At 49.6% G+C, this 12,337-nt stretch overlaps 1 protein-coding gene, 1 long non-coding RNA gene and 1 other non-coding gene across 3 annotated transcripts; all 3 read left to right on the plus strand.

Annotated features, from left to right (window-relative positions):
* The first annotated feature begins 1,923 nt into the window (after positions 1–1,923).
* Positions 1,924–2,672, plus strand: LOC101780686. Its single transcript, XR_002677205.1, has 3 exons — positions 1,924–1,970; positions 2,039–2,106; positions 2,254–2,672. It is a non-coding gene; the product is annotated as an uncharacterized LOC101780686 (transcript).
* Positions 2,673–2,694: 22 nt separating this feature from the next.
* On the plus strand, positions 2,695–3,324 carry LOC105914281. Its single transcript, XR_001163847.2, has 2 exons — positions 2,695–2,780; positions 2,869–3,324. It is a non-coding gene; the product is annotated as an uncharacterized LOC105914281 (long non-coding RNA).
* Positions 3,325–3,762: 438 nt separating this feature from the next.
* LOC101755272 (metalloendoproteinase 2-MMP) lies at positions 3,763–5,287 on the plus strand. Its single transcript, XM_004965051.4, has one exon. It carries the CDS (start codon positions 3,950–3,952, stop codon positions 5,054–5,056), a length of 1,107 nt encoding a protein of 368 aa, XP_004965108.1. The 5' UTR covers positions 3,763–3,949; the 3' UTR covers positions 5,057–5,287.
* The last annotated feature ends 7,050 nt before the right edge of the window (positions 5,288–12,337 follow it).

A 12,337-nucleotide genomic window follows, 5' to 3' on the forward strand; every position in this document is an offset into this window, starting at 1 on the left:
GGCGGTCGGGTTCGCCCGGGTAGGGGCGCCGGCGGGGCGGTGGCGGTGGGCGCCGGCGGGGCGGGGGCGGTGGCGGCCGGTGGGGCGGTGGCGGTGGGCGCCGGCGAGGCGGTGGCGGCCGGCGAGGCGGGAGTCGCGTCGGGCGCGGGGGCCGGCGGACGGGGCAACAGAGGCGCGGAAGTGAATCGACGAGACGCTAAGTCGGGAGATAACTTCGAATCTTTGCCGAGTGCCCGCGATCTGGCACTCGGCAAAGGCTTTGTCGAGTGCCAGATCGGGGGCACTCGGCAAAGCACTAGTGTTTGCCGAGTGCTCAGATCCAGGGCACTCGGCAAAGTTAATTCGGGTTTTTTTTTTTGCAAGCGAGGCCGAAGAAAGTGGGCCCGTGCAACTAGTTTGCCGAGTGCACATAGAAAACACTCGGCAAAATACCATTTTTGCCGAGTGTTTTATGGGTACACTCGGCAAACGTTACATGAAATAACGTATTTTAGTGGCCTTTTCCAAATATACTTGTTCAAAATTGTGTCAAAATCACTAAAAAATTGTTAAATTAGTTTTCTACCGAAATTATTCCATTATTTCATGCAGTTATAGCTCAAATTCCATTTATATCTAATAAAAATCTATAATTGCATTTAATCAATAAAAAATATCAAATGCATCCGAAAAATTTCCAAAATTTGACATGAACCAACATGTGTTGTATGTTGCCTGTACAAAAAGATTTGAAGGCACTCCTTAATTCAAGTGTCACTTGAACACCAAATCTTATTGGCTCCTTTCTAACTTCTATGAATCCTTCCAGGAGATTAGTCGGTTTCTAAGCATCATAGGTCAGAAATTGGGCGAAACGTTCTCAATTTTTTACCACAGCCTACACACATAATATAATGACATCTTGACAAATCTTGTGATTTTCAGATTTCGTTTGGTTTTTTACAATTTAACAACCATTGAACCACAGGTTCGTGGTCGTGTTTTTTAAAAACAATGTTCAAAATTTCTTTTCATTTTCTGGTTGAGACCTCAATTTGGTCTCCATAATATGAATATGATTTTTTCACTGATTTCAATCCATTATTTCAAGTACTTGTAGTTAAAATTTGACTTCAATCAAAAAATTCCTATTAATGCAAACAAAGCATTAAAAATCCCAAACAGACCCGAAAATAGACCAAATTTTAATATGTATAACCAAATGTCCTACGTGGGGAGTAGGAAAAGTGTGGAAGCTGTTGGAAGGAATTTTTTTTTTGTTTGCCGAGTGCCCCTAGGATGGCACTTGGCAAAGTGTTGCGTTTGCCGAGTGTCCGGCTGAGGCACTCGGCGAACTTTTGAGTGTGCCGAGTGTATGCGTCTGGCACTCGGCGAACCAGACTTTGCCGAGTGTCACACGGCAAACACTCGGCAAAGGTGTAACGGCCGTCCCACCCTGTTAGTGCACGACGCACGTGCGCCGCACGCGATACTGATTTACCGAGTGTGTCTTCTTTGCCGAGTGTCGAGGAGTTGTTTGCCGAGTGCCTGATTTTTGGCACTCGGCAAACCTCCTTTTTGCCGAGTGTTTTATGTTCGCCGAGTGCCTCATTGTGTACACTCGGCAAAGATGGTGTTTGCCGAGTGCCCGAAAGAATGCACTCGGCACACGTTTTACACTCGGCGAATTTACTGTTTCCGGTAGTGATTGATGACAACACCTTGAGGAGACGCGTTTCTGCGTGTTTCTGGGTGAATAGAGAGAATCTTTTAACACATTTGATTTCTGACATTTACCATGAAACTAGCCATTGTAAGCTTAAGTTGCTGTCTATTGTCTACATCACCAAGTGTATAGAATTTCTGTCCATGTTATTTATGACCATTTTACTTGCATGGCTTTATAGGACAGAATGTTGGCCAAAGTCTTGATTACAGAGAAGCGTATGATATAGCAGCTGCAAGAGCCGTTGCAGAACTGAAAGTTCTAGGTATGTGATATTTGAATTCCTGTTACGAGACCTGTTATGGAAAATTTATCTGGATTTCTCTTTTGCAGCGGAATACTGCCTTCCATTGGTTCGTGTTGGTGGTTTGTTCATAGCTGCAAAAGGTCATGATCCCCACGTAAGTCTTGGATTTCTTATTTAACTAGCCTTCTGATACCATTGTATTTTCCATCAAACCTAAGAACATAGTTTCTATGAATATGTATTGCTGACTTGCTCTAGTTGCATGCTTTTCTTATAATCTAATTTCACATTTCCTTGACAGGAAGAAATAAAAGATGCTAAAAGTGCTGTACAGAAATTGGGTGCTTCCATGCTCGAATTGTGTAATGGTAAAATATTCCTATCCTTCCTTAATGCTTAATTGCTTATAGAAGGCATTGCACTAAATATGTTGTAATCTGCATATAAGCAATTTTACCCTCTCTTAACCTAAATGTAGAAGTGCGAGTTTGTTCCCTTTCTGACTAAATGGCATCTTTCCCTTGTAAAGTTTCTCTGGATTAGATAATACTGATGAGTAGTCATATTTCTATTTTGCATATTTTAATGCCTGTTGCCATTTCAGCAAACAATTGCTAACCTGATTCCTTTCTAATTCTCATGAATATAGTTATGTTGCTTCTATGTCTTGTGCATCCAGCCTTTCAGGTTATGATAAGCATAGAATTCTTGGTAACATGCTAAGCCATAGTTTCTTTTCAGCTGAATCAATGGGACCTCATGGTCATCGGACGGCTGTTATATACTTTAAAGAACGAGCTACTCCAAAAAAATACCCGCGCCTTCCAGGTATTTCCCATGTGCCATCATGAAAAAGCATCTAGTGTTGGAAATTTTATAATAACTGAAGCTGAAATGTTCCACTGGCTACACCCAGGTACTCCTTCCAAGATGCCCTTGTGAGAAGCGTGTTATTGTTGGTGTAGACCTTTTGCAACTGCTAAAATCTGAAAATCACAACTGATCTATATCAGAGGTCATCAACTGGAAGATGTCTTTGTTAGAAGCACAGAGTAATCGTGCTACCTTACAATCATATCCTCACTCTGCTGTTTTGGGCAACTAATTAGCTTGTCCTACACTCCTACTCGTCATATATTTAAAACGGATGGGAGTAGTTTCTAACAGGATTCAGTAACTCTGCTCAATCGAATGAGACTGAAAAGTTTATTGGTGTTCATGCAACTGTCAGAACTGGACATTTTCACGAAGTGCAATAGGTTGATGTACCAATTGTATGAATCCTCAGTTCCTTTCATGACTTGTATCTTGTGGACGGTTTGGAATTGGATAGTTCTTGAATAAGAAACTAGCAAATGAGACCTTTAGGATACGTGCTGTCGTATACTAATGTTAGTTCTTGGACCTAGACAATGGCGCCGTAGTCATCAACTGCTACGGCCCCAAGCTGTTCTATTCCATGCTATCATGGATTCATGGATGTGTTTCCCTTTAACATATTTCAATGACTAGGGCCAACTTGAAAGAATTTATCTTAATTTGTCACCTACAAATAACATTATCAAACGCTAATTGCGGCAACGCATGCGCGTCAGCACATGGGTACCATCATTGCTCTCTCTTAAACATCCTTCTCTGCCTGCCTGTAGCCCTGTGCCAAGTAGCAACCTGCCAAAGCCGGCTGCTATACTATTCTAACCAAAGAGGAACAAGGAGCAAGAACTAAGAAGCTTCACATCTACTCCTACCTTCTCAGGAACAAGTCACCACACGGGCCCTGTCACCAACACAACACACAACAAACACGAGACTTATTCCCCAGCTTGACCAAACCAAACTCGCAAACAAGCAAGGACGGGTTCTGTCGTCCAAGCCGTCCCTTGCCGGCTGACCAAGTAGTCGTCGTTGGACCTGTCAGCCCTTCAAATTAAAACGCCTACGAGTTGTGCCGCCTCATCCATTCTCACCTGTACCTTCAATTCCTTTCTCCCCGGACGATGACCATGGCCAGCACCACCTCTCCTCTCCTCGTCCTGCTCTCCGCCATGGCGGTGGCGGCGCTCGTCGCAGCACCAGTCTCGTCGGCGGACCTGCCATCCACCTTCGCGGACATCGCGTCCAAGATCCCCAACCCGTGGTCGGCCTTCAGGAACCTCACCGGCTGCCACTTCGGCGAGGAGCAGCAGGGCGTCGCCAAGCTCAAGGACTACCTCGCCCACTTCGGCTACCTCCCGGAGTCTTCCGGGTTCACCGACATCTTCGACGCCGACCTGGAGGAGGCCATCAAGGTGTACCAGCGCAACTTCGGCCTCAACATCACCGGCGTGATGGACGCGACCACGGTGGCCCAGATGATGGCGCCGCGGTGCGGCGTCGCCGACGTCATCAACGGCACCTCCACCATGGGCGCCTCATCCCACGCTCACGGCCGGAACCTCTACTCCTACTTCCCGGGTTCCCCGTCGTGGCCGCGCTCCAAGAAGAGACTCACGTACGCCATTACCGACACCGCCGCGACGACCATCGACCGGGCGACGCTGAGCCGGGTGTTCGCGCGGGCCTTCGCGCGGTGGTCGGCGGCGACGACGCTCAACTTCACGGAGACCGCGTCGGCGCGGGACGCCGACATCACCATCGGGTTCCACGCGGGGGACCACGGCGACGGCGAGGCGTTCGACGGGCCGCTCGGCACGCTGGCGCACGCCTTCTCGCCGACGGACGGGCGGTTCCACCTGGACGCCGCCGAGGCGTGGGTGGCCGCCGGCGACGTGTCGCGGGCGTCCTCGGACGTGGCCGTGGACCTCGAGTCCGTGGCCGTGCACGAGATCGGGCACCTCCTCGGGCTCGGCCACTCGTCGGAGCCCGGCGCCATCATGTACCCGACCATCACCTCGCGCACCAGGAAGGTGGACCTGGCATCGGACGACGTCGTGGGAATCCAGAGCCTGTACGGGGGCAACCCCAACTTCAAGGGCGTCCCGACGACGACGCCGGCCACGAGCAGCCGGGACATGGACAGCGGCGCCGCCGGCGCGCGCTCCCGGCCGTGGGACGCGTTGGTTGCCGTCCTAGCGGCGGCCGCTGGGCTCGTGGTGGCGTTGTAGTGAGCGGCAGCTTCCCGGTCGTCGTTGACCAATGTGCTCTGCTCTTTTACTTTTTACCTTCAGCTGATTTGTATGGTAGAGTAGTAATTTGTTTATCTGGGGGTAATTCTTGTGTAGATCGGTAGATACATTTGTAATTTACCTGTTACATATATAGACACATGGATTAGAGAATCCAATTATAATTTCTATCGAGATACGGAGTAATATAGAAAATGGAGTGAGATGGCACTGATGCTTGAGTTTTTGGGGTTGGTGAGATCGAGACCAGTGCAGAATGGGTTGTGCCATGTTGGTCCCACTGGCGGCACACTGCTTGATGCCGCCACAAGGTGAAGAGAAGATATTTGAGGTGAACAACAAAAGGCCTGCATATTTGAGCATTTGAGGAAAAAGAAGAAAAAGACGGGTTCCGAACTTTCTGTTTAGCAGTTACGCTCTAACTTGATTTCCAAAAGAAATACTAATCATCTTGTGTCACTTGGTAGCCTGATATAAGCGGAGAGAGTAAACCTCTGAACTGTAGTTTTGTCGCTTTGGTCAAAAAAAAAAAATCAGATTCTCCCGCCGTTGATAGCTTGGCCCAACCCAGCCCAATCAAACAGCAGTCTACATTTTTATTGTCACGTAGGCCTCGGAATGTGTGTTGTTGGGCCACCGTACCAGCTGGATTACATGATGAGCCGATCATTAGCCCATTTAAAACGGAATTTTTCAGAAATCCATTCAAAACAGAATTACGAGGTATCGATTGGTCCCCACCGATCAGCCCCAGCAAGTGGGTTCGCCCGATTATGCCGTGTGGGTCAAAGTATGAAAACGTGTGGAGCACAAGTTAGCAGGTCGGACTAACGGATTCTATCCGAATATCACGAGATATTTGTTGTAAACTGATTTAGATTGCTTTCCATGTAACAACCGACTAGGATTAGATCCTATGTGATTGTAACCCTAGATCGTCAGCTTATATAAGGCAGCTTGGGATGCTCCTACCCCCGAGGGTATATCAAATCTTCGCATCTCATATCAGCAATACAATCCACAAGAACACAAGATGTAGGGTATTACTCTCCAGAGGCCCGAACCTGTCTAAACCTTGCGCCTTTGTGTTACCATTCAAGCTCTTAGTCTTGCGATCTCCCTCGCCTACAAATCTATCATGTGGGTAACCCCCTGGTGGACTGCCGGTCACTAAATCCGACAGTTGGCGCGCCCGGTAGGGGTGATCGTGAGATCCTCCCAGCGAGCTCAATGGCATCCCGCTCCGATGTCATCTTCCCCGAGAGCATGAAGGACTTCCTCGCCAATCCGATCTAGCTCCGCTTTGGGAGCAAGCCGGTGGACTTCGACTCCGCCACCTCCATCGCCGATTCGGTGTCCGCCGCAAGCTCAGCATCCGTCGGATCTGCATCGACGGAGCGAGGTATCCACCCGAGAATCATCATGCTGCTTGCCCAGTAGGTCAGCGATCTCTCTCTCTCTCAGAGAGAGGGTCCTGCACATCCTCGTGGCAACTTGCCCAACCACGCCCTCCGATCTAATCACAGGGCTAGACCGCATCAGCAACACAATTCCTGAGTGCATCAATCTCTCCTCAGCAGCACTACGTGCTAGAAGGTCGGTGCCGAGCCTTCCTCGCGCCCCTTTTGGCCTCAAGAACTCGGCTGTTGTGCTTTCTGAAAAACTCACACAGTCATTCCAAATCCAATCTGAAGACCCACCCGAACCCACCTAGGTTTCGAACTGTGACGAACATCCAACACCTGCAGCGCTTCTACCCTTAGCACTTAAAAGCTATGTGCTTACTTTACATTTTACATTGAATAAATAAAACCTCAAAGGTTTTTTGCGTACCTATTACCTTCTCGCTTTCTTAGCCGAGCTCTTAATCATGCTCGGGGGCTGTCCAACCTGTTTGACAGACCACACCTTTGCCTTTACGTTCGGAAGCTTCCCCCGCTATGCGCCAACCTCCGGATCCCAACTTTTCTCCTACCTCTCTCAAGGTTGTGCGTCTAACTCATGTGGATGGCATCCTAGCATGTGAAATCTAGACAACCCATCGTTCGCCCCATTTACAAGCTCAAGATCCGGTCTTAGCAGAGTGCTGGCCAGGCAAGGCTATGCGCTTAGTGGCTACAAGCCTAGGCCACACGATGTCCTATCAAACATACCAAGGGAGGGAATGAGTTTTGCCTTTAGATAAGTTAATCGATAAGTTCTCTTGCCTCATGATACAGATTGATACATTTTACAGTTTTTTCATTATAGGTCTAGTTCCTTAACTACGTCCTCCGCGGCTTGTCGATATTGCTCGGCTAGCTCCAGGATGTTACCAGCATTAAAGTCCTCAGCAACTCTCGTTCCGACGTTGTAACGACTCAGGTTCATCAGCCGAGTTAATCTTAAGACAAGTTCCCAAATTTGCAGTTCTAATCAGCCCCGACCCCTGAAACCCAACAACCCGTTGTTTCTCTCTAAATCCCGAAAGCCAGTGTTCCTCCAAACTTTGGAGCTGTGGGAGAGCTAGAGTTTGGAAATCGGACCCACAACCAGATCCCATGGATCTCTCGGGTCAAGCGCGCCAAAGCAAGCGTGCGCCCTGCTTCAGAGTCTCTCCGCCACGTGGCTTAACCTCCCCGATGAGCCCCGCCTCGCCCAGTCGCCGACCACGACCAGATGGATCAGCACGCCTCCCTCCCAATCGCGCGTAGAAGCACCCTGCAGACTCTCTGCCTCGCCTCGTCTCGCTCGCAACCTCGCCGGCCGCGCCAGGCGCCCTGTCGCCACTGCGACCAGAGATTGGCCGCTGCTACGCCAGACCGCCTTGCCTCCCGCACTCATCATCTCACTCGAATCCCCGGCCGCGCGCCCTGATGCCTTCCGGCTTTTTCGCCGCCCCCTCAGTTGCGCTGCCCACGCGCGCGCCCCACGACGATGCCGCCTTCGCCAACCACGGATCCAACAGTGACAACTCCTTTTCCCACCTCGCCAGTAGCGTGCCCCGGCAAAGCCGCTGGTCTGCGCCTGCTAGCGTCACCGCTCGCCCTATCACCTCACTTGCAGCGCTCTCGCCTGCAGTGCCCCTTCCTTCCTTCCTGCCACACGCTAGCCGTGTCGCCGCCCCCAATCCGCCGCTTAATGTGACCAGACCCGCGCTCGCCCTCACCAATCCTTCTCTTTGGCAAAACCGTGCCTGCATAAGCTCTGTCTTCAGTGCCCAATGACCGAAGACCCTATCCCCGAAGCTCCGCTTCGCCGACCATTGGAGACATCGCCCAATCGCCGCCAAGGCAGAGCACTCCATCCTTTTCAACCCTCTCTTCGTGCTGCCCGGACTCCCTCTCTTCCGCACATCTATAAAAGTGAGTACCAGAGCCTCTACCGGAGTTCCCTTTGCCATCATTGCCTTGCTGCATCTTTCTCTATTTCGTGCTCAAGCGCTGCCACCTAAGCTCTTGAGAAACTCTCCTCTCCGCTCAGCACCCGCCTTTTCCAACCCACCAACCGCTTGTTTCCTTCGCACGGTGCTAGAGCTTACTTGTGTCAACAAGAAGCACCGCCGCCGCCGGAGTACCGCTGGACCTCACCGCCGTCCAAGCCTTAGCACCTTTCATCGCTCCGCCTGAGCCTGTTCTTTCCCGACCCCAAGACTTCACCAGTAGGCCTAAAGGTAAGCTGCTGACCCCTTTCCGGTTCGCCTGACCCCTTCCCAGTTCGTCCGACCCCTTTTTCCGTCTCGCCCGACCCTGTCTGTTTCGCCCGACCCTTGTCCGTCTCGCCCGAGGACTTGGCTGTATCTTATTCTTTAACCCGAGGGTATCTGTGTAAAATTTTGAGGACTCCTCTGTGTTAAGTCTGAGGACCCTGGTACAGTTATTCCTTAGGTCTGAGGGTCAGATCATAAGTTTCTCCCAATCCGACCCTTTTGTCTTGTTCTTTATCAACTGAAGCTTGGAATTCCACACTTTTTCTGTAGCTTTGCTACAAGTTTCTAGGCTAAAGCTTGCAAGTGTTGTTGAAATAACCGTCTAAGTGTTAACCCCTGCATTTGCATTCGTGTAGAACTAAATCTCGCCGGCGGCACATACGAGCTGCATCCGGTGCTAGAAAATGGAGCAGTAGCTGAGCCGCCGACCGTAGGAGCTGAAGCAGAACTCGCAGAGGACCAGTTTGCCTCTACCCCGCTCGAAGGCAAGTACCGGAGCATGACCCCAATTTTCTAAACTTGCACATGCCTTCCTTCGTTTGTATGTGCATTTACGTTACAGGAGTTGTTTAAAACCATAGATGCATGACTTAGTTCCCTTGATCTGAACACTAGTTTAAGTCCGAGTAATTGCATTGCTTAATAGGACTCGGTAAAAGTCGAGTGATTTCCTATCACTCGCGAGTTGTAGGAGTTGGTTGTTCTCCTTCTGGTTACAACTATAAGGATGGTGGACGGGGCAGGACCTGGTGAACTCTTTTGGTGGTCGGTGGATCGCCCCGTCTGTCTATATGAAGTTGCTTAAGGTCGGAAAGTGTTGGTGTTCATGATCAAGTGTTTGAAGGTACTAATGTCATACCTAGTATGAGATGGGGAAGCCTAGTACCTGATAGAACTAGGGCGTGACCTATACCCCTGTTGTCCCTGGAACGAGGTTCCCATGGTGCATCATGTGGGTGCAAGTGCAGCCACAGTACGGCAAGAGGTCGGGACTATGGAGCATGGCATGCCAAGGGAAGTTTGGACCTGACATGTGCCTGGGAATTGATGGGGACGGCCGATACAGGAAGCGACCCTTTGTTGTGCGTGGATGTCGTGAGATTAGGTTCACCATGCATGGTTAAGAAACTCGAATCGATTCGTCTGCCTCTTACAGTTTGAGACTGCTTGATCGCTATGCTACACTGAGTAAAGATGGAACATGATGATGATATGAACTCGATGCTTGTTCTATACAGTGTTGTTGGAAACTATGTTTGTTTAGCATAAGTTGCCAATGTAGACTGGTTAATGAACTTAGAATCTGAGCTAAAATATTGAAAGTAAGGACCCACTGTAGTCGCTTTTAGCAAAACAAACCCCTCAGCCAGAGAGCCTTGCATGTCTAGATGTTGGTGGAGTAGTTTCCCCAGTAGTCGGTTAAGTCTTGTTGAGCTTAGCAGCTCAGCCTTGCTTGTGGCATCTCTTTCAGGTGAAGTTGAAACTTCTGAGTTTGCTGCTGTTGGCACTTGGCCGCCCCAGCTTTCTCCTGGATAGACGGTCGAGTGGTATCCCTCCTCGGACGGCGAGGAAAGGGATTACTGATGTCCTGATCGGCCTCATCAGGGACATCTGACCCCGGCGCTAGCTTCCACTATTTTATCTTTCCGCTGCTTTTGAATCTTGTAAAACCCTGAATTTCGAACCAGTGTTGAAATAAATTGTTGAACTTGTTTAACTTGGTTGATCTGTTGTATTCTTTGGAACCACTCACCTTCGTGTGAGCTATGCTAACTCGGTCCTGTCTAAGGGGTTTATTGGATGAAATCCGACGGATCGTCGAGTTAACTTGATTAAAGCATGAGATTCGCGTGTTAGACGACTTAACTGTGCTTTAGCTAAGTTAATCCGAGGTGTTCCGCCACAGCTGGTACCAGAGCAGGTTTAGCGGGACAGAGAACACAATAGGTCCTAAACACTTTCTTTTAAAATAAAATTTGCAAGAAATGTGTTGAAAAATCTCGTACGACCGTTAAGGATGACCTTAGTACGAGAGGCACTAGGGGATTTTGGGGTTATTTTTAGGTGGCTATTACTTATTGGTTATTTTGCTAACCTCCAGCACTTCACCACGTGTATCATACGTGTGCCGAGTTCCGCATCACGAATATGCGAGGGTTGATAGGGAGTTCTATTCAAAGTACCCTATCATCACGGTTGTTTCGCCCACGTTTATCATACATGTGCAGGTTCCGTATGTTAACTCATGCGAAGGGTGGTATGGTTCGATTCCAACAAGCCTATCATCACGGTTGTTCGCTCACGTCTATTATACGTGCGTAGATTCCGCATCTCGAGTATGCGAAGGGTTATATGGTTCTATTCAAAGGGGACCTATTTCCACGGTTGTTGTGCTGTCCATGCAGCGTTAAACGCATGGGTGCCATTTCTATAGTTTACAGTAATGCTTGGGGACACTTTCGTGAGTGCTGGCACGAAAGGTTCATGTGGTTGTATTTTCTGCAGGTACACTAACCGCGTTCGCTTAGGAACGATGCTAGAAACCGACTAGCTACTATAGGGAGCGATGTACTTGTTGCCTTGCCACCGGCACTAACCGCGTAAGACCAAAACTTTTGGCAGTTGTTTTGGTTGAGAGGATGAGGTAGGTCGTGCATGCATCATGAATAAAAATCTGTAAAACCACATCCCTAAAACAACATTGCGCTGGTTTAAAGCCCTTCTTCGCTTTAAGGATTTCTAGCTACCTTCTCAGCTTGCGCTCTGGTTAGAAATTCGAGTGCTCTTCCCTGCCCGATCTGTTCTCTTTAGGGTTTCTGTCTCACGCTTCTTTCGGTTCTTGGTTCCAGATGGCTGCTCCCGGACATGTGTTTCGTGGCACTGATGGCACTTCCCACTCCACATGCCTACATTTCGAGGGCTTTCCTACTATTTTGTGGGATACCTTGAGGTGGTTTGGGTACCAGTCACCGTCTCTTTACGCGGGACGGGAGTACCAGGAGCACGGAGTGCAGCGGTGCAACGTGCAAGTGATTGTACCTCCACCCTCTGTACAGCCCGAGTGGCCCTAGCTCGAGGTCTCGACCTACGGTCACACCCTTGAGGACACCTGGGAGTCAGCTGCCCTGCAGGCTCTCACCCAATTTTGCCGGCTACACTCGTTTGAGGTCCTTTTGGACCCGATCGGTTTGTTTCCCGCCAGGGATCGGATGGACCCAGCTTGGCTTGACCGAGTAAATAACATGGAGGTGTTGGCAGCCTCACACTCACTGGTCACCGTTTCCACCACGACAAGGTGCATGTTAGCTTTATATCGACTGGTTGAACTTCAAGGATGGGCTATGGCTGTCTTGGCACGGATCACCGTAGACACCCAGGAGCATTTCAACACCGCCAAGAGAGACTTGGTGGAACAGTCATATCAGCTTATCCAAAGGGGCATACAGGTCTCCGACATGCAGACCCGGATTATAGAGCTAGAGGCGGAAGTGATGGACATGGAGCATGACATGACCCAGTTTGCTGAGGAGAAATTGGAGGTTGAGATGGAGCTCGCGGTCGAAAATGCGCAC

Source organism: Setaria italica, chromosome IV, assembly GCF_000263155.2.
Source record: "Setaria italica strain Yugu1 chromosome IV, Setaria_italica_v2.0, whole genome shotgun sequence".
NCBI classification, from domain to species: domain Eukaryota; kingdom Viridiplantae; phylum Streptophyta; class Magnoliopsida; order Poales; family Poaceae; genus Setaria; species Setaria italica.